Below are 22,357 nucleotides of genomic sequence, written 5' to 3' on the forward strand. Positions count from 1 at the left end.
TGTGTACATATTTTTGTGAGGGTGTTATTCATACCCAAACAGGACTAAATGGATGTGCAAAAGAGTAAACAATCGTGGAAAAGGAAATCTAAATCATGAATTATGAATTATTACTATGCTATTACTTTCCACTATTTGACCAGCCATTTAGTGTGAGAAGGAAATCCATTCAACCAGGCAACCCCCCTGCCAGCCCTACTGTCTGTGTGGTGACCCAGGGCCCCATTGATCACATGGTTCAATAATGCACTCACTGTAACTGACCTCCCACCCCTTGTGCAACGGAAATATATTTTCCATTAATGCAGATATATCATACTGACATTCTGCAGTGGTTTATTCTATTCAAAAAATGACATAGCCTATAACACCAACATCAAGATCATTCAGGCATATGCTTGAAATGTAAGCACCTTCGTGTATATAGAGAAAATTCAGAAGTAATATACTCTTTTTGCAACGTAGTGAAACATTAGGGAAATACCTTCATATATTGTTAAAGCACGCCAATCTATTTTTCATATGTTTACTTTTAATACTCAGAAAAATAGGTGATATGCAGGCATATTCATTGTTTTTTTCATTGTTCAACGGTCAGTTTTGGTTGAGTTCAGGCACACAAACTACTTGGTTAGGTTTAAGCACAAAAATGTCTATTTGGCTAGGTTTAGTTACACAAAACTACATGGTTAGGTCTAGAAAGAGATCATTTTGGTTTGGTTTAGGCACCATAACTAGACTACTACGTAAGGTTTAGGCACAAAAACTTCTATTTGGTTAGGTTTAGGTAAATATTTAGTGTTTAGTTTAAGCACAAACAAGTTTAGGTAACATAAACTACTTGGTTAGGTTTAGAAAAAGAGCATTTTGGTTTGGTTTAGGCACCATAACTAGACTACTAGGTAAGGCTTAGGCACACAAACTACTCGGTTAGGTTCAGGCACAACAACTCCTATTTGGTTAGGTTTAGACAACTATAACCTTGGTCAGGTTTAGGCACTATAACTAGGCTACTTGGTAAGGTATTAGAAAATAACCCTAACCCTAACCATGATTTAAATAATTACATTAATTACATGATCATCACGTAAATGACATTACATGTGCTAATAACAGTAAGCAAAGAACAAGGGATGAGGTTGGAATAGATTGCTATATATTTAAATGATCATAGGGACAACCCCTTAATTTTGTTTTGATAGATAGTCGTAACTCCAGTTTGTTATGTAACTGTGACCAGCCAACCACCACCTATCAACCCATCATCCCTCCAACACCACCACCAACACACACACACACACATACATGCACACACATGTCACACCCCCTCCCGTGCCCTCTGAGCTCACCCTGCGCTGGGTGGGTGAAAGAATCAATGTTAAAAGCCTTTTTGCTTCAGCACAGACTGTGAATTTCCCTGACACCCCAACCCCCAGCAGACAGAGCCGGCATACACAAACACACACACAAACACACACTCATACACACACTTTAGCACACAGCTCACCAGAGGTTTAGAGGTCACACCACAAGGACAAGAGGGCCCCTGGTAAACAACAACAAGCCTCCCTCTCTCTCTGGTTGCAGAGGGCAAACAGACAACTGTGCGGGCAAGTGATTGTGTGGTGGGTTAATTGCCCTCAGGCCGGCCTGAGTTAGAGGCAGGCCTTACAGTGATAGTGCGCTTCAAACCTAAATCGCCTAATCATATGGGATTGAGGCACTTGTCTGGGAGTGCAGCAGATGAGCAAGACACTCTGCAGTAGGATGTGTTTTCATCTCGTTAGATTGTGTTTTTCAGGGCTGCCAAGTCTCACATTTGGCATGAGATTCGCACCATAATCCTCTCACATGTGAGTGGAGTGGTCGCCTACTGTTGGGCAGAGTTGGATATTAGTGTGAGTGCATGTGGGTGTGGGTTATACAGTGCTGTACACCTACTACACCTTACAAAATCAGAAACCTGTGCTTGTGAAGAGACTTAATGGGTCAGTGTACCCGAATGACAAATAACACTACTTGACATTCGTTTAGCCAGAAAGTCTATTGACTTAAATTATCCCTTTTACAGAAGAGGACTGGCCAACATGTCAGTGTAGAGTTCTTACACAAAGTCATGTAAAAAAAAATCATCTACACCTTTCAAATATAGCACTATAAAATATGACTTTTGAGCTTGACTTTTTAAGATATTCCAGTTCTTCATACCACATGTTTTGAACATTTGGTATGAAGGCAGTGTTTGTTGTTTGTTCCAAGCCCAGTGTGCATAATGCAAAGATAAAACTCTCTTGGTACTCCATCATCGACATTATTCATCTTGATGAGCTGGCCTAATAGCAGTTTGACACAGGAGAATGCAGGTAAACAGGAAGTTACCAAGAATTTTATCCCTTTTAGTTTTGATTTGCCATATTGCACGGACGTACGATTACTTCATAGAGCTAAATGGAAAAATATACAGTATAAATATGTATATTTTTTGTAATTTGGGTGAGCCGGCCTTTTTGAGTAGGCATGTATTTTTTACTTTACCTCTGTACAAATGAGAAAATACCGTCAGTTTGGATTATTTCGCTGTAGACATCAGTACACTGCAACACGATCATATTCGCAGCAGCTCTGCTAGTATCTGGCCAAAAGCTATTGATGGAGAAAATTGGACAGAGCCAGGCTAAATACTAAACAACCCCCGAACTTCAAGCTTATTTCCGAGACAAAGTGCAGCGTGGGAGGCAGAGCCTCGTGGCCCGGGTGTCTTCTGTTCTGCTGCTTCACATTCAGGTTCGAATTCCCAGCTAATTCATCATGCAGATGTGCTGACCGTCTATTTGCTGTAGCACCAAGAACTGCTACAGTAAGGGAATCAAATTAATTGTTCGGGGTTCATTGTGGAAATAAAACGCTGAGTCATGAAGCCTTTGAATAAGCTTGCGTGCAGAGGAGAGGAGGACTCATCTTTTTGTTGCATGTTGACCCAGTAAATTCTCTTCTGACTTTCCTGCTCTCTTTGTTTTTAATATATCTTTGTCTGAACCTCTTATTATTTCTTTCAAGTCTATTGACTGCTCCCTCCCCCTTCCTAAATCTTGAATCTCCTCTCTAATAGCCCTCTAACCTGTGCCATTAGCAGGCCCTTTATCAGATGAGTTACTGTAATACTTTAATGTATTTTATTTTGAAGTCCGGCCTTGCCGTTTTGTTTTGCACTTATGCAGTGATGACTCTGAGAGACTTCCTGTATGTCGCTCCGTGTGCCCGTGTGAGTGTTTGTACAGTATGTGATGTAGACCCAGCGGACCTGTCTTGTTCTGTCATGTTCACTCTTTTCCTTTTCTCTGTGTGTTCGTTGCCTTACCCTTGTCTTTTGCTGTGATGTTGTAGAGCTTGGGACTTATGGGAAACTAAAATATTATCACTCAATGACTGAGGAAGGTAAGCCCGAAAGTTTTCACTTGATTCTTTGAGTCAGCTTCTCTCATCCGTCTTGTTTTTTTTCCTCCATCTTGATCATGAAACGACACCCCCAACCCCATTTTTTTGTTTGCTTGTGACATACAGTTCGCACAATTTTTTGGCTTTTCAGTTCGACAACCTCTCTGAGATTTCACTGACATAAGTGCAAATCATGGTAGACATGCCATTTTTCTTATTTACTTTTTATTGTCATTTTTATTTTTGGCTTATTTATTTTTTTATTTCTTCTCACAAAATATGTACATACATATTGTGTGTTACTGTGTGTAGTGTTTCTATGGATTTTTATTCTATTTATTAACATTATATTTAAAAAAAAAAATCTAGAAAAAGTGTTGCTTATATTTGATTCTGTCAGAAACCTTTTCTTCTTCTTTGGATACTTTGTCAAAGTATAAGACATGTATAATTATGCAGGCTGGTAAAACCACACACAAATGCACAGCATACCATCCCATGCCCCACACTCAGAAAACACAAGGCACAAGAGTCTTCTTTTTTTCCTTTCTCTTTTCTTTGGCCCTGTTACCCATCTGCGTCGCTGAGAAATACATCATCCATGCCTCAGAGCTCACTCGGAGGTTCCACTCGCACCAGCAGCGGGTGCAGACGCGTAAGGCGTACGTTGCTGAATCCCGCAAACTGGAGTGACTCATCCACTGGGTGGTTTCGTAACAGCCAGGGCTGACAGGGGAAATAAGCGGCTGTGTAACATCATCTAGGGAAGGGCTGGTTATTCTTCTATTCTGCAGTTGCTTCATCATTATGCAAATTGGGTGGTTCTGACAATGTGTGCACCTCAAACGGACCTTCCAGGAAACATTTTTTCCTCACTTCACGGACTGAATAGACGGCCATGTAGTCAAGAAAGTTTTTAATTTTGAAGCTTCTGTGTAAACATAAGGAATTTGCCTCTTGCTCACATTTATTCATGTCACCTTGAAGGAGCTCTAAGGTTTCTTCTTTGTTTGTCCTCTGAGATAAAGCAGAATGAAGCTCCCATTGTTGAGAATGAGTTAAAGGGGCTATATTTAAAAATTTTTGTTGAAATAATAATAATTAAAAAAAAAAAGTCCAAACCGCTAGCTGCACGGCCCAATAGGGAAATTCAGTGTTATTAATCCACCTTTTAAATCACGTTTAAGCATATGTAATATACATTATTTATATTCATGGACAGACAGACAGATACCACACAGTAATTCTTCTAGCCATGGACTGTAAATGATCTAAAATATGTTTTATTTGTAGATATTGCATTTTCCACTCGCATTATCCACTCGAATTATCCAAAAACAGTGTGCAGTGTCTGCATTTAGGTTGAAAGTAGGTTCTGTGGCAGTTATGTTTTGTATAATCAGCTGAAAAAGGCATGAAAAGAAGGCGTCTGAAGCACCTGCCTTTCTAGATCTTAGTGGAAATACTTTCCCACCTTGTAATGACATATCATGCCAGAGTTTTCTTCTTGACATTTAAGAATTTCCTTAGAAAACCCACAGCAGCTAAGCCACACCCTGCTGCTTGTACAGGCCGACCCAAGCAGAGACAATGATCACGCACCCACATTTGTAGAAACAAGAACTGTCGATGCCACACACAACCCACTGATAACACCCGCCCAAGGTGAGTGATGTCAAGGCAGTGGAATGTGTGACGCCGTCTTGTGAAAATGTACAGTATGCGTGTATGTGTGTGCATGTGTGTGTCTGAAAGGAAGAGAGGCGGGGAGGGGCGGTGCGTTGCCAAACAATGAAAAGACAAAGTGAGAGGACGATGGTGTTTGCCAACGACAGATGAGTGTGAAAAACAGGGGGGGGGGATGTTGAGTGAGATAGAGGAGGAAGGCCGGCGGTGACTTGGGGTGGTTAATGATTTTCGCCAGAAGGTCACAGACAGTGTTGGCATGGTTGGGTGGAGTAGGTACCAACACGTCACTGTGTCAAGCACTGACAAATCAGCCGTGCGCTCATAAAATGAAAAAGAAAAAATCGTTTGCATTGATTGCAACAGGCTGATTGGGAGTCGCATGCATGCAAAAACCTGACACGCACAGGAAGCCCGTGAAATTAGATATGGATACAGCAGCACGGAGGTTAATGATGCACGAGAGGTTTTACACCAAAAGAACATGACAGACGAGACAAAATACCTCACAACACAGTTTTTGCTTATGACTGCTGACTATGCCCAGCCTGCATAGCCATCAAATATTAAAAACCTAATTTGTATAACATGGGAACATAAAAACCTGCACTGCTTTTATGCATTTGTACTCATATATCTTCTGTATTGTTGTTTGTGTGTGTGTCGTTGGGGGATTTTCAAACTGTGGGGATTTCGTTGAAAGTCATTGTTCCGCCAGCCATCAACATTTGTGGGCAGGATCGCATTGATGGAGCCTTTATTTGTAATTTCAAGAGGGCGTGCTGCTTATGTAAGCCACAAGGTCATGTTGTTCAATTGATGACTGGCGTCAGATCAGTCCACTGCGTCACAGCATCGCACTTTCAGTACGAGTGGAGTTATTTAATCGATAAATGTTATCAGCAAATAATTCTCTCGTCAGCATCAGTGATTTTTAAATAGGCTGTTTATTAAATTCTCTAATTAGCAGATGTCTCTTACAGGCTACGTTTCTTGTGTTTCTCTGAGGATATCCACTCAGCTACTGTACCTAAAAACAAAAGAAAGGGCTATGATTACAATGAAATCAGCTCCTTCCTAAGACGATGTCTTTAATGTCTTTAACCTAATACATGTATTAACCTTAATACATTTGTTATTATGCCGTGATGCTGCTCAGCCTTTTCGTTTGCTTTTAGTTCCCTGCTGACATCTCTTGTGAGTTTCTGACCTGATATGAGAACTGAGCGAGAACAGGAGTGGATCTGACCTCCAGAAGGCAGATCTCTTCACAAGAGATTCCCTCCCTGCTGCCTTTGCCTCCACCAAGGACCAGGACATTGCAAGATCATCAGTATATGATATGCTACGTCATATTGACCCTCGATGTTGTTGGAACGGCAGTTTTGTGTAAAGCCTCCACCCTGTGCGCACTGTGCTTCTGAAATGCGACCCATCTGGGGTCAGAGGTGACAGCGAAGGAGCTCTTACTGGGATGAGGCCGAGAGGGTTTGAAGACGCTGCAGCTCTCTGTTCTACGTTTAACCACTGTGGCCATTCTGTTGCAGGTAAATTTCGAGAGAAGGCGTCCATCCTTCACAAGATCGCTAAAAAGAAATGCCAAGTGGAGGACAGTGAGAAGGCCAATGGAGTGGCAAGCCGCTCAGGTAAAATGCTCTTTGACATTACATAGATGTGACATTTTGGGTGAATATTGGTTTCTTGCTGTTGAGTTAGATGCAAAGATTGATACCACACATGTCTGTATGTTAAATATGAAGCTACCACCAGCAGCTGGTTAGCTTAGCTTAGCATAATAGCTGGAAAAAGGGGGAAACAGTTAGCCTGGATCTATCCAAGGGTGACAAAAGTATAGCTTCAAGTTTACCCTATAAATATGATAGAGAGGTATCACTCTTCTCGTGAAGAAAACAAAAAAAGCATATTTCCCAAAATGTCAAACTATTAATTTGATTTAATATCAACTTATTACCCACAAACATCAGCTTCCTGTCGCTAAAACTTCACAAATAGGCATGACCCAGCTTAATATTCCTCATATTAGTCATTAGGATTGCCCACTGAAATAGTTAATGAGCATCACATCCGATGTTAAACAAGCATGACATTATCAAGAACTGCCAAATTGATTGCGAGTGTTGTCTTCAAGCAGTATTTAAATCAATCAGAGTCACTGCCAAGTGTAATTCATGTGTGTTTTTCACTTCAAAGAGCGCCGGACCAAAGGATAAACAGGAGGCCAGAGGAGACACTTTCATGGCCACAATGCAGTCAGAGCAGCAGAATCAAAGCGAGGCAGATGTGTATCAACAAGGCAAAATTATGCTAACAGCGCCGCATTAACATATTACCATCTTAATCAAAAGGCATGACTTTTCTGGCCTCACATATCATAAAATCAGTCCGTAGTGAAAGAGGATTCACCGTCAGTACAGTTAAGTGTATGATTAGATTCATATCCCATCTTTATCTGTAATATCTCAGCATCTCGGCGAAGGAGTGAGGTCATGTGGTGGACGACGGTGGTTTCAAGTCACATTATCCATCTAAGAATCTTTCTAATTGTCACAACCACACTCGGATTAAAGCAATTTCCACCGCAATTATAGTTTTATCATCTGATTACATGGCTCTTGGCTCTTTGTGTTTTAATAAGGGCTGTTAAGTAAGTCTGGTCTCAAATGAAATGGAATCATATCAGCCACCAGTGTATGATGAGAGATGACAAACACAGCCTCAGTCATGCACATACTCGTTTGCGCACAGAGTGATACTTAAATGAACCGCGGTTAATATTTAGAGTGTGTCTCCGAATGAGGTTTACGTCACTTTCGTAACTGTTTTCCATCTTAACACAAACTGCGAACGTTACTGTTAACAGATTTTTTTAATTGACCTGAAGCGTCATTAAAAGACACTGAGATTAGCTTTATCACAATAAAGTGGCTCCGCTAATTCAGCTACAAACACGTTTAATTTCTTATAATACAATAAAATACAATAAAAGCCCCCCATTATTTAGTAATATAAAAGCTTTTATTATGAAGCGGCATTACGGGAAACGTGTTTTCACCAGCAGTAACTAAACAGGACTCCTGAGACTGCTGTAAGTGAACACGATGAAACAGTAAAGCAGATGTTTGAAAGTATAAACAGGACGATTAGTCAATTGGTTGATATATAGTTCACTTATTAAAGGGACACTATGTAGCTTGAAACGAAATTCAAGCTCTATTATTTTTAAGATACAAACGTATTAATAACTCATTTTAAAACCTTACTTGAGTAAAAGCATGGATGTATAAATGTATACTTACTCAAATGAATGTAGTGGAGTAAAGAGTACAATATTTCCCTCTGAGATGTAATGGAGTAAAAGTATTTTGATACGATTCAAAGGTTTAACTGCTCCACAGTGCTGAGGTGCTGTCTCCCACCCTTCTGCCCGTCATGACAGCTCACACTATCATGTGTATCTGAGGCACTGACAGCTTTCCTTCCTCTAAAAGCTTTTCACTCTAATTATTCTTCAAACTCTCCCACAGATAAGAACCTTCCTAACAGCTCCAGCGTGGAAGTGGAAGTGACACCACCCATGAATGGCACGGCAGGCCAAGAGGGGGAAACGGTAAGAAGTCACGGCACAAACACAAAAGACCTGTAGTTCATACCGACTCCTTCCACACGCCGACTAACTGGGTCGTGTTATGAAAAGGCGACGCAGCTGAGTGACAGATATCAAAGTCAGAGAGACATTTATGAATATTTTATGCCTTTCATCTGTGTCTGTGTTCCACCTTGAGTGTGATTGATGCAAAGGTTGCACTGACTATGGCACAGGTCACTACTGCTGGTAATTTCCCAGCATGCACCCGGGCGAGTTCCTCCATCTTCAGCCAGACCTGCCAAAGACCCGCCTCCTCCCACTGAGTTCTGTAATCACACTCCTCACTCACCTGCTGCTCCCCGCCGCTGGTGCTCGAAATGAACACACTCACACACATGCCTCAACACACACACACACACACACACACACACACACACACGAGCGCGCACAGTCTTTGACGTACGGCCGGGCACAGAGCCCCAGAATGGCACCTGCAGCAGTCGTACTGGCGTGAGGGATGGCCGTAGGGCGCAGCGACCCGCCGGGCCAGCAGACGGTCCTGGGGCAGGAGGGCAGCGAGTCAAAGTCGCACACTAAGAAGGAAGCAGGCAGAGGAGATGGGCGTGACGGTCACCCTGCTGGATTCTCACTCGTTTTATTGCTGTGAGAAAGAGTAACCCCGAGACAGACAGAACCCTGCTAACACTTTTATCACACAGCAAAAACTTGTACATACGACTCGGTCTTAGAGGTGGAAATATTTAGTTTTGGTGTAAAATACACACAGATTAATCTGTAAATATCCAGAAATACAACAGAAGAAGACTCAAGCGATTTAGGATAGCAACTAATGATTATTTCCTTATCAATTATCTTTACGATTAATCTATTAATCAGTGAAGTGTGTAAATACATTTAAAGGCTATAACAGAGAGTTGGCCGTAAACAGTATGGAAATTGGGGGTTCAATATGGTTGAGATCTTGAGGATTATAACTTTAAATAAGCCATTTGTTTAATTTTCCTTCTGTTTCTTTAGTTTTGTCATCAAAATGATTTTTCTCTTACGTTATTGTTTTCAAATCTCCGCTCTACACATGCATGGATTCCTAATATTCTTTATCACAAGGCCTGAAATCAATTCCATAGGCTGTACTCTGGGTTAATCTGATGTGGTATATCTTGATTCAAGCCACTAACCTTTATATTAATCTATTTTTTTTTTCAACTGATCTTGTATTGCAAGGATTTGTAAAAGGCTTTGCAAATACACTGTAATATGACCAGTAGCTTTGCATACAAAGGTCTCCACAAAACTATAGGGATTTTAATCTTGCACATATCCCCATTTGAGTCACAGTCCAGTCTTTAAATATGCTGGTGCCGATTCTTGAAAAAAAATAAAATTATCCTTCTGCAACGAATAGATATAGTAGAAATTTAACATACAAGCATGCCTGCTGGCTAAGATCCAGACAATACAGACTGGCGTGGAAGCATAAGGGAGGTTCTCAGAATAGACTGCACAAGAAACTGCTAAAGATGAGCAACATGACCGTGTGTGTATTGATCTGTCTCACTGCGCCGAGTTGTTTTCAGATTGATCTCTCACTCCTGGGTTAATAATAGTCTTTACTGATGAAACTGTCATCGCTGGCCTGAAGCTGAAAATATTGTGCATCTAAAAAATAGTAGCAACGCAGCCTACTTAAGACAATTTTAGACTCACCGCAAAACTTTTTGAGGTGAGGGCAGAAAAACTCATAGATGGAATACAGAAACAACTTTTCTCAGGTGATTCACTGAATCTTGGAAGAGCTGGACGTTTATTGGCATGCCTAAGCCTGCCTAGGATGTAGCTGGAAACAACTCACACCTTCATGTGATGCCAGAGACCCCCATATTGTTCAATTCCTCCCGGTTGCCTGTGTAACCAAGATTTGGGAATAAGGAGATAGTTAAGGTACAAGATTTCCTGCATCCCTTTTCTGTTGTTAAAACCCTTGAGAGCTGTGCTGACAGAAATTATCATATGCTGTAATATTTCCCCCAAAACAGCCGAAGTTAACGGGTTTATTTTTCATAAAAGCAATATTGGATGAGCGTGGTGAACATTCATCTGGTTCTAATTTTATAATGCGTCTTGGCGTCTTGTAAAGATAAATGAAGGGTATGACTCAGAGCGAATTGTCTTTCTGCACAAATGTATTCAGGATTTTCCACTTTCAGCACACAATTTGAATATTTATGAGGAAGCGTAAAGCTCCTGTAATCACTTCTTTAGATAACATACTGGGAAACTATAGAAAATCATAACCGACGGTAATTTATGACTCATCCTACCTCCTCTATCACAACTAAAACGATTTCAGGAAAAAAAAAAAGTGTATCATGGGTTTATCATGGGTTTCAGGATGGAAGTGACGTCGGATTTGGTTCTGTTTGCTTTTCTTTTTTGCTAATCAGTATGAGTATTTAATGTCCAGATGGTGCGTCCAAATCCAAAATATCCAGACAGCAGATGCTGATATTCATGCCATGACACTTTTAATATTCAGCTAAAATAAATGAGTCTTTGAAGAAAAATATTAGAATAAGGGGTAAGAAAATGTGTACAAAAAGCAAATGATACATTTAAGGTTTTCTTCCACTTCCATATGATGAAAGCATGGTTACAGAACGTACAGCCAATAAGTTAAAGGTGCAATATGTAAGAATTTTAGTTGAAAACATTAAATTAACTAAAATAATAACGAATGTGACACCAAATATAAGACAGAATGTGACAAAAAAAAAGATTGGCAAAGACTGCTATGTGCTATATTGCAGAGACTGAAGTTAGCATGCTAACCAGCTAGCCCCAAGCCTGAAAACCTTTCTCCCAGCGGTCCAGAGCTCCTGTGCTAGTGGTGTAAACACCAACACTTCGCCAGCTAGCTGCATGGCTAACTGAGCTAACAAGCTAACACTTGCTACTTGCTACGTTATGGATGTATAATCAGAACACATTACATCTGAAATTAACTAAAAGAATCAACAGAATGTTAAGATATAATATTTTTGAAGTTACGTCAGAGCAGAGACTTCTCATTAGCATGCTAACCAGCTAGCCCCAGCAGTCCAAGGCTCCAGTGCTAGTGATGTAAGCTCAGAGTGCGGACATACTTGAGTCAGCTGGGCCTCTAGCTTCACGACAAACTGAGCTAACTAGCCAACTGGAGTAAGCAGCAGCTAGTTGTTACTCTGGTGATATGCTGCCCCCTATTTGTTTGGAGTATGAATCAACAGGTGGCCAATTCTTACATATAGCACCTTTAACAGTTTTGATCAACAAATGCATCAGGATGCAGCCTTCATCGCAGCCTTGCTTACAGTATGTGTGCGACCACAAAAAAGGAAGTGTATGCCTAGCCTCACACCAGGTGTCAGCACACACACTTCCCTCAGGGAAGAAAAAAATAGCAAATGTCACGCCTCCCCTCGCAGCTCTGTGGTGCCTGGTAAAAGTCAGTGCCTTTAAGCTCGGAGTTGGCAGTGTTGCCAACTGAGGCACCACAGGGCAGGAAAGGCCCCCAAGGGGATGGCATTTGGAAACCATCTCAGAGAAGGGAGCACCGGCTCTATGGGATACTTTTGCAGAGAAAGCAAGTAAAGCACATCATAAATAGACAAGTGACAGGCCCGTAGTGCGCAGTGTCAGCCAGAAATAGTCACCTACATGCAGTCAACATATCCGTGAAAGAGCTCAGGGGCAAACTGCAATGCAATATAATGCTGTGTTGTCTGTCAGAACATGAGAAGAAGCACTTCCTTTTGCCGCTCACGTCTTCGCATCTATAAAAAGCAGTGGTTAAGAATTGATCCCCTGAAAGCCTCAGGTTTTTGGTTTTAGGCCTTTTAAACAGAAAACAATGCAGCCATCTGGATATGGAGAGGAGGAGAAATCAGAATGCTGAGTGTAAGTGATGCAAGCGCTGCCTTTTGTTTGGCAGCTCTGATTACCAAGGTTACCAGGCAATACTCAACAGCAGTAGCTGTCACAGCAGGATAGGCTCCATATGATTCATGATTTGTGCAATAGCCAGCTTTAAAGATTCCTGCTTCGCTTTCTGAGCATGCCTAACTAATGTGATTGAGGCTGTTGAGACTTAAATGATTTTCTTGACAAAATGATTGTTTACTGAGCAACAGCTGTTACCAACATCTGCCTTGCTGTATGTCTTTTGTCCCAGTCTATGTCTTTTGCACCCTTTTGCTGCTTGTAGTTTTTACACCTCGGCTAACATTACTCTCAAAAGGGCAAGAGACAAATTCTAGGTCATCAGTGAGTTCTGCTGAGGTCTGCATGTGTGGACCTGTTGTTTGCAGGTCCCCACGGCTCTGTAGCATGTTGTATAATTGGAAACAAAGGGACCCGAGACATCTTTCCACTCTCAGAAGGGTTTGTTGTTGTACCATTAAAGTTTAGAAGAAGTAGAAGTAAGCACAAAAGCTGAACAGGTAAGCATGTGTCATCTTCAGACAGTGACAGCTTATGTGATGCTGATCTGCAGAGAGGTGACAGTCTTTGGCTCACTTGGCATTCCAGTGGCAGGTCCAATCAGACCCCGGGGGTCTGCCGGTGCAGCCGGCATCAGCAGGCAGCAGTGATGAGCCCCTGGTGACTGGAGAGGCAGAGCCCTTCAGGCTCGCTGCAATCTCCCAAATCACAGTCATCACACTCCTCTGTCTTATGGTCACCGCAGAGCAAAGGCACATGCACATCAAGGTCCTGTCATCAATTTTCTGCAGACCTCTGTGCTGCCTTTTTCCTCTTGAAGTGCTTGTGTCGCAAGAGTGCTGCCTGTCTCTCTGGATAGTTGCTATGGAGAGGTGTGTCCCAATGAGACAAGTTATCAAGCTAAAGGAGACACTTGGATTGTCATGAATTTTTCCCTTCATTACTTTAGGAACATGCAGAAAGCATGACTCAACTCAGTGTGCTATTTGCCTCATATTTATCCTACCCAGCAGGTAAATAAAACACCAGGTGATAATACTAAATGGCATGTGGACAAACACTAAAGATAGACAAGCATGTTTAAGCGCGGGTTTAAACGTTTTCCAACCCTGATCTCCCTACGCTCTTTCTGTTTTTTTCGGTGTCTCCTCTCAGGCCGAGGATGAGGAGGAGGAGGACCAGCCTCTGAGCCTGTCCTGGCCTGAGTCCAACCGCAAGCGTTTCACCTACCTCTTAATCATACCCATCGTCCTGCCCCTGTGGTTAACGCTGCCTGACGTCAGGAAAACGGTGCGTGAGACTGAGTTCTTCCCACTCAAAACATGAATGTCATCAGTTTTCTCTGGATAAGTATTGACTCTTTATTCGTGATATTCACAAATTGCTCTCTCTTATTCTTGGTCTTTCAGTCTTCAAAGAAGTTCTTCCCCGTCACCTTCGTGGGTGCCATCTGCTGGATCGCGTGTTTCTCCTACCTAATGGTGTGGTGGGCTCACCAGGTATACATAAATTTTATCGAGGGTTCGTTCACTCACTAGGACGTGACGCTGTAAAAAATAATGATGCGTCGTGTGATCACGACAGCAGTCCCCAGAACGTTATACAATCCTAACATATGCATAATCCCTGTCAAAAAACAAAACAAAACAAAGGCAAGACGCACTCGTCTTTTCTCTCCATTTCTCATCCTTGACATTTAAAATAAAACCATATTCTGTCATCCGCCCACTCATAAATAATTACAGCTGTCTCATTCAAAACAAAGAGATTGTCAGAGCTGGAGTTTTGTCACCTGCATCACCTCCCGAGCATCACGAGGAAATTAAAAATAGCCGGAACAAAAGATTAGGTTTTATTTACCCCTAAGCTTAGTTTCCTTTTTTTCTTTTTTGCAGGTTGGAGAGACCATTGGGATTACAGAGGAGATTATGGGCCTGACTATATTAGCAGCTGGAACCTCCATCCCTGACCTCATCACCAGTGTTATTGTGGCACGCAAGGGGCTGGGTGATATGGCTGTATCCAGCTCCGTAGGCTCCAACATCTTCGACATTACCGTCGGGTACGCTGTCTGAGCATGATTGGAGTCTTGTGCAGGGTCTTGCTATTTTTATATATGTATTTTTTTCATATTTGGGAACTGAGAAAGCGCTTACTGGGTCCAGCGTCCATCAAGCAGCAAAATGGAAGTAAAACAATTTATGCTTCGTTACTTACATATTAACATATTTCCCTCTTTTTATCTTCATCCTCAGTAGCCAGGATCTTGTTTTAAGCTTGGTGTGACCCCATAACAGATGTAAAAATGTGATGAAAGACAAAAAGATTCTAATTACATGAAGCATAAACTGCTAAATGACTGTGTTTGTCTACCCTGTTTCCTCCGACATGTTTTTTTATTCACTTCCCGTTGCTCACTAGCTTGTGTTTCTGTGTCCGCAGCCTGCCGTTCCCCTGGCTCATGTGGTCCCTATTCAGAGGCATGCAACCGGTGCAAGTCAGCTCCAACGGCCTCTTCTGCGCCATCGTGCTCCTCTTCCTCATGCTCCTCTTCGTCATCATCTCCATCGCCGCCTGCAAGTGGCGCATGAGCAAGCTGCTCGGCTTCATCATGTTCCTGCTGTACTTCGTCTTCCTGGTGCTCAGCGTCATGCTGGAGGACAAGGTCATTACCTGTCCGGTGTCCGTCTGAGGACCTTCGAGGACCTACTTCCTCTCCCTCGTCACTACCACAATCACCACCGACACAGCCATCCTTACGTCTGCCATCGCTCTCACCTGACCCTTGTGATCCTTCACCCCAGGAATAAAAGATGCATGAGGAGGACTGGACAAGAGAGGAATATAAAAAATATGGAATCTACTTATATTTTCAGTAAGCAGGTGGTGGCGGGGAGGGGGTTAAACCAACAAGGGAACAAGACTTTGGCTTGGCTGGTTTAGCGTAGGCCTAACCTGAGTGGATTTATATTTATTTTCATGATTTAATTGGCAGGTGAGGGGGGGGTGGGGGGTGTACCAGCCAAATATAAAAAGCATTATGCATGCCATTAGTGTCACTAGATGAGCTGGAATCAAGACTACACCTGGTAGGTTGAGGAGAATGACCTCCTGTGAACTGTGGAGGGGAACAAAACAAGAGATGCACCGTATGAAACTCAATAATAAATGCAGTGGCTGAGCTGAAATTGTGAGCATATTTGAACACACACACACACACACACACACGAGTTCAAGAGACTGAGACTCCGTCGCCAAGAGTGAATCTGAGGACGAGGAAATGGCAGACTGTGTGGATGAAGATTTTGTTTCCGAACGTGTTTCCTGTCAGAAGGTATTGAGCGAAAAAGACTCTCCTGCGGGCTTTGCACCTGAGCAACAAGGGATGAAACACTCTTAGCCAGGCAGGCGAACTTCTTCTTTGTTACTTCTTATTTTGCAAATTCATCATGTGCTCAGTCTGAATGACGAGTTTAAAGCTTCCCCTCTTCCCTGCCGGATGTCATTTTTCACCACTGAATTTCTCCTCAGAGGATTCCTCTTTTTTTTCTTTTTGTTTTCTTTCTTTTTTTACTTTTGGATTCATTTTCATGAAATATATAGAAGTAGCATTAGATGTACTGTAGCAGTATTAGTTAACGTAGAGTCATCTTGACAATCTGCTCCTCTGTTTTTTTTTTGTTTTTTTTTCTTTTGCCACTGAACGCCACGTTCTGATTGTACAGAACTTTTCATGCTTCACACGCACCGACTGACAAAAGCAAGGAAAAGAAAAAAAAGCCTAACTGAAGATTAGCCTCTCAAAATATATGCTAGCCTTCGATATCTTTCACTGGTTGGAATAAAAAAAAAAAAAAGGCATGAGTACTTTAGGCTCATTAAAGTTCCATAATGAAGTCAATGTCAAAATAATACATTTGAAGAGAACTTAACAGTGTTTAAGCGTCATGGTTGATTTAGATTAGTCAATGTGTAGTGCTTTGTTCACAGTAGAACTGGGCTCAACTCACCGGCTAGTCAAACTCCCGGGTTAGTAGTTTCAAGGAGTCAACTGCATGTAAAAATAGACACTTGGAGGTGAATAATACCAACCAACATTTAAGAAGTTGTATACCAAAATGTATACTTTTTCAAACATGTTTCATAACTTCTTAATGCAAACCACTGCTCAGTCTCTATGTAGAAAAATGTCAACCTGTATGGTCAACGATATCTATCAAACTTGTGCAATTTCTTTTCTAATCAAAGGTGCTTTTGTGTGCATGTGTGCAATCTGCATTTGAAGTCATCACACAATGACCATTCCTTATATTTACCTATGACTAGAAGAGGTTATACTACCAGTATTTTGCAACTAACTGCAAAAGAAATATACACCAGTCTGTGTTTTATACTGGAAATAGAAAACCATAATCACGATCTCTCTTTAAGCTACATAGAATGTGGAAATCACAGATTAAACAGCAATATACCGTGTGTGTCGTCGTTGAGAACCTCCCCCCCTCACCCACCCACACCCCCATGCGTCTGTCCCCCGCTGTCCTTCCTGTCCGACGTGCTCCGAAAAACCCTGCGAGATAAAGAAAAGAAAAAAAGCGGGCGACCACTTCTCCGCAAGCCCCCTTCCTGTTAGAGCTGGCCAGAAAACACCCGCTTTTACCTCAACACAGCCTCTGTACAGCAGCTTAGTAGGAATTAACTGTAAAATAATCGTAAATAGATTCTCTGAATGTGTGAGGAGAAATGCATGCGAGGAAATTTGGGCTGGTTACCCACTGACTGTACAGCTGAGCTTAGACCAACTATATATGTTCACTTTTATGCATCCATTCAGAAAGGAACACCAAGAACTCTATTGGTTTTACTTTGTAAATATAAACACCTTTTTTTTTTTTTTTTTTTGGCGAGAACCAAATGGTTACCACATGTACTTTACTCACTTTTATTTCTTTTCTTTTTGTAACAGTGGATGGAAAAAGGACAAGGATGTGTGGCCCTTTAGTATCATAGTATTATTGAGCAAAGAAACGCAACACAAGAGCATTTATTTTTAGACTACTCAACATCTCATTAGCATACTTCACACTGTAAGCGTGTCTGCTGAGCTTCTGGAACGAAAAACGGAGGGCTTTAAATACCGCGCGGCTTCCTCGACTTCAACAACAGTGGGATTTAGCGATGCTGACGCCGTGTTTTCTGACATTTGGCAAACGTTGCGAACGCACAGGGAGAAGAAAAGTGTGATCCCGGCATCAACCAAACTCCTATGTTGAAGAAGTGTTACAGTACATGTGGTGTGCTCTCATACAGTATGTGTGCTGGAACACTTCCCGTTGAATACCTCTATGATGACTCACGTACATTGAGAAATTCTCCCGTGCACAAATGCAATTGAACGCTACGATCAGAGCGCCCACACGCTGATGACACGATCACACCTCTAGTTTCGACTCGCCCCTCGTTTGACATTTTCGGGAAACGCAATTCTTCACTTTTCTTGACAATTAGATGATTAAATGGATGCCACTTTGGTGTCAGTGCAGGTACGTAGTTAACAAGAGCCAAACAAACAGGGAACTAGCTAGCCTGGCTCTGTCCGAAGTTAACAGAATTAGCTGACCAGCAACTCTAAAGCCGTGATTGTTTAATCTGTGCAAAAACCAAAGTGTAAAAACGAGAAGTTGTGGTTTTATGGCGAGTTACGTGCAGGCCAAGCTAGCCCTTATGCTGAGTTAAGCAAGTTACTTGTGATAGCTTCATTTTCAGCACCCAGACGTGAGAGTGATATCAATGTTCTCGTCTAATTCTCTGCAAAAAAAGAATTAGTATATTTCCCAAAATGTCTAACTACTGCTTAAACAGGAAAAGAGGATGTCAGCTTAACTTTGGTTGAATTCCCACCACTACTGTACGGTCACGTGTGCAACATTTTTTTCCCGATCGCTCCAAACTTCTCATGGTGTTTTGTGTGAGAGCATGAACGGTGAGAGGGAAAGACCAAATAGGAAGAAAAAAAAAATTCCAAAAGGAAAACCGGGTTAGCATGTGAGCTTGGCAGTGGTTGCGGTTTCCCAGGGTAGGCGACCGTGGAAGTTGACCACTGATGAACATTTCTTGCACTGTAAATGTTTTATTTTCTTGGTGTTAATGTAAGATTTATTTAAGGTGTACATATATACAGATACAAATTAACCATATACTCTATATGTGTAAAAGAAATATGTCTCTTTATGTAAAAACACAAAGTATATAATAAAACAAATAAAGATGATAATTCAAATATGCAACAATGTGTTGTGCTGCTTTTAAATCGCTGTCGGTTCTCAGTAACTTACTGTATTAAAATGTATTTAAACCCACCTGTTTAGTGTTTTTAAGTAATAAATGATTTATAATACACTATAGTGGCGTTGTTAGAAGATAAAGGGGCATTTAAGTGCTTATTAATGTATCTATCAGCAGCTTTAACTACTCATTTGTTCATATATTCATTCAAATATCATTAGATATGTTTAAAACTATGTCATACTGTGTGAAACGTTCACGTGAAGTGCTTTTCATTGCTCATTTTTCTCATCCCTGACCTTCAAACGTCCACCACTGTGAGTAACAGATTTGGTAAATTAAGTCCCTTTCACAACTTAAGTCTATTGATCAGCTTTTCTGTCGTCATTGGAGAGCACACTTGTGGGAAACAAGTTATGTTCGTACTCGAAACCATTTAGTTTAAAAGCTTCCTGTAAGGCTTTCACTTGTTTTGTTTGTTTTTTTTTTATCATTAAAGGGGCACTCCACCAATTTCCCCCATGAAGTCCAGCTTTACTCTTAATGGTTAGTGGATCTAATGAAAGAGTTGCATTATGGGAACTGTTGGATGTGGTGTTTTTGGACCATTATTTTATTTTAACTTTATAAAGTTGGAATACTAAATATCTGAAGTACCCGTGTTCATGTGCTGCAGCAATGAATACGGTAGCCCGTTGTTCTAACTGTCAGTAATGACTCGGAATAATTTGCATGTTAATTAAAAAGATTAATTAATTAATTAATTAATTGGGACATTCAACAAGCCCACACATACACACAAACATGTTTTAAATGAATATTAAGATGGTATTGTCAGTGCTACGTCTGAGTGCGTCTCTGTATGCACACCTGGCCTGCGCAATTCTTGAGTAACAAGCTTTTGTGCTCTTAGTCTTCCTTAAAAAACACTTCCTGCAGGTGTCAAGTGAATACACTCCATTGTTTTGTCGACCTAAGCTGCTGTGATTCCCCCATTGTCTGTCCCTGCCTTGTCATTCATCAAAATTAAGTTGACTTGGAGCCCACTTTTACAGTCAGGCTTTCCCCAAACTCAGCTGCAGAGAGAAAACACTTTCAGCATCAATGTTTAAATGGATTTGGCCTCAGTGATGAACTCAAATGGCAATCAGCCCTGTAGCGTAGAGGGGAAATACTGTGTTTTATCTCCATACAAGGGCAGTGATTAGCTATTCTTCACTTCTCATGTAGTGCCTTCCTGCATGTGTGAAGGCGAGCTATGGAATAGGGCGCCCTCTTGTGATCAAACCCTGACAAAACTATGATGCAATCGTGACTTTGATCCTCCAGTGGCGTTTTCTTCTGAAAAACTCTGAATAACTTTCCCTAGAAGTGTGTCTCATAGTTTTCCAGAGTACCTCTTCATTTATGTACTTTATTTCCCACTAATTGACTATAGATAGATGCGACATGAGTCAAGCTTCTGTGCCCTCGTTTCTCTTTCATGTTGGATCCTGCTGGTCCACTTTAAATGTCAAGATCTATTGTGTTTCCAAAAAAAATGCTGTGATTTATTTGTATTGAGAGATAAGGAAGTGTTTTTTCCAGACAGCTGGGGGCAATAAAGGGGCACATTCTCAACATGCACAAACATGGAGGCCGACTTGAGGCACTTAGGCACCCTAAGGGTCCCTGTGGTGTGATGTTAAAACCAGTGCACCCCATCAGGGCTCAGATATAACATACTTTAATCTTGATCTTTTTTTAATTAAGAGGGCTTTTTGATATTCAGGACCAAAAGGGCATGTCGCAGGTGGGTGAGACTGCACGCAGTTTGAATTTCTAAACTTGATAAGACATGTATGAGATTTCTCAAGGTAGGTTTAACAAAACACTGATGGCTGTAAAGATGCCACAGTATTATTATTTGTGGTGTTCCTGGTAGGAAATTAAGGGGAGATGGAGAAATCCCCTGGGGTTTTCTTCTATCTCGACTTCAGGTTAGGCCTATCTCATAGTTCTGTGTAATCACCCCACAAAGGTACCAGCTACAAGAGGAACCAGTTTATCTACATAATCTTTCAGGACTTTCCAGACCCTCTAAAATGATCCATAACCACATATCTGATCATTCCTCAGAAGTGTGTTTCATTCTCCTGGGTATTCCCGCACTTTCCACGGTAATCCAATGACTGCTTCCTTGCACCTCTTCGCTGGAAACTGTTCGTGGACATGTCTATCTGCAGCCTCAGCTGCAGTGAGTCAAGACGAATCATCACTGTGGTAACTGACATCAATAATGTTCATTTAAGTAACTTCCAGCTTCAGTGTGTAAAAGGATAAATCACCACTGTCACTGATAGCACTTGTTTGAACACAGTGGGTTTACGAGCATGCTGTTTGGCTCCTTTGGTCATATTTCATTTCAAAATTCTGGATTGCATTCTCACTTTTTCTGGATAACCTATGGTTTGGAAGACATGACGATATGGTAAGTCTCATGAATTCAGGGAGATAAAGGAAGGTTTGTACTCTGTGTTGCTTGGCTGGGAGTCAAAAGTGCGTTGTGTTTGGCCAAACATGCATTTACACTTGGGAGCAGGAGCACATACAATTACTGAAAAGTAAATTAATGGCCGTATAAATTAGTGAGAGAAGTTTCAAGAACAGGTAACACTTTATAATTATCATTATTAATTAAAGGTGAGTTTATAGTGAATTTAACTGTATTTGATTGTTATGTAATGAAATGCTTTATACACCATTTATTAGGCAATTGTAAAAGATTTATGAACATCAGGTGCAACTTTATAATGGCCATCTAAATGTTTTTATTCATTAACAATTTACAAGGTTTTATAAACGTCGCTTTCATTTTTACACAGAACAATTGCTTACTATTAATTAAAGAATAAATACAAATACATGTAACATTTCTTAATGGTTGATGTTTATTATAAAGTGTTAGAAAAACTAAGATTATAAAAAGAGGATGAAATGAGATGATTAAATAATTAAATGAATGAAATGTCATTTAAATGAATGCATTGCTTTTGAAAGGCGTGACTGCAGCTTCAAATGCTGACGTCTGTGCTATTCTATCTGATTTGTGTTGGAGATTAATTGCCAGTTTTCCAAAGATTAGCGACTGTTGGTGCAGCTTTACTGTATTTTATTATTATTTCTCAATAATTTTAGAAAGGATTATTTCTTAGTAGTACACACATACTTCCTTTTTTCAGTCTATTATGTGAAGAGCTGTGGGGTTTAAAGTAAACCCTGTTTCCTCATTGAAGTTAATTGAGATTATTGTACAGCTTTATTTTCTGGTTGTGTGTTTGTTTGTTCAACCTTCAGTGACTTTGG

General features: G+C 41.0%; 1 protein-coding gene across 1 annotated transcript in view; it reads left to right on the forward strand.

Annotated features, from left to right (window-relative positions):
* LOC141003792 (sodium/potassium/calcium exchanger 2-like) overlaps positions 1-15,419 on the forward strand; it is a 38,332-nt gene extending 22,913 nt beyond the window's left edge. The window contains exons 5-11 of the mRNA XM_073475257.1: positions 3,385-3,435; positions 6,669-6,767; positions 8,667-8,749; positions 13,883-14,017; positions 14,137-14,226; positions 14,623-14,789; positions 15,170-15,419. Coding sequence (XP_073331358.1) covers positions 3,385-3,435; positions 6,669-6,767; positions 8,667-8,749; positions 13,883-14,017; positions 14,137-14,226; positions 14,623-14,789; positions 15,170-15,419 — 875 coding nt within the window. The remainder of the gene's footprint in view (positions 1-3,384; positions 3,436-6,668; positions 6,768-8,666; positions 8,750-13,882; positions 14,018-14,136; positions 14,227-14,622; positions 14,790-15,169) is intronic.
* Positions 15,420-22,357: the final 6,938 nt, after the last annotated feature.

Source organism: Pagrus major, chromosome 10 (assembly GCF_040436345.1).
Source record: "Pagrus major chromosome 10, Pma_NU_1.0".
Lineage (NCBI taxonomy): Eukaryota > Metazoa > Chordata > Actinopteri > Spariformes > Sparidae > Pagrus > Pagrus major.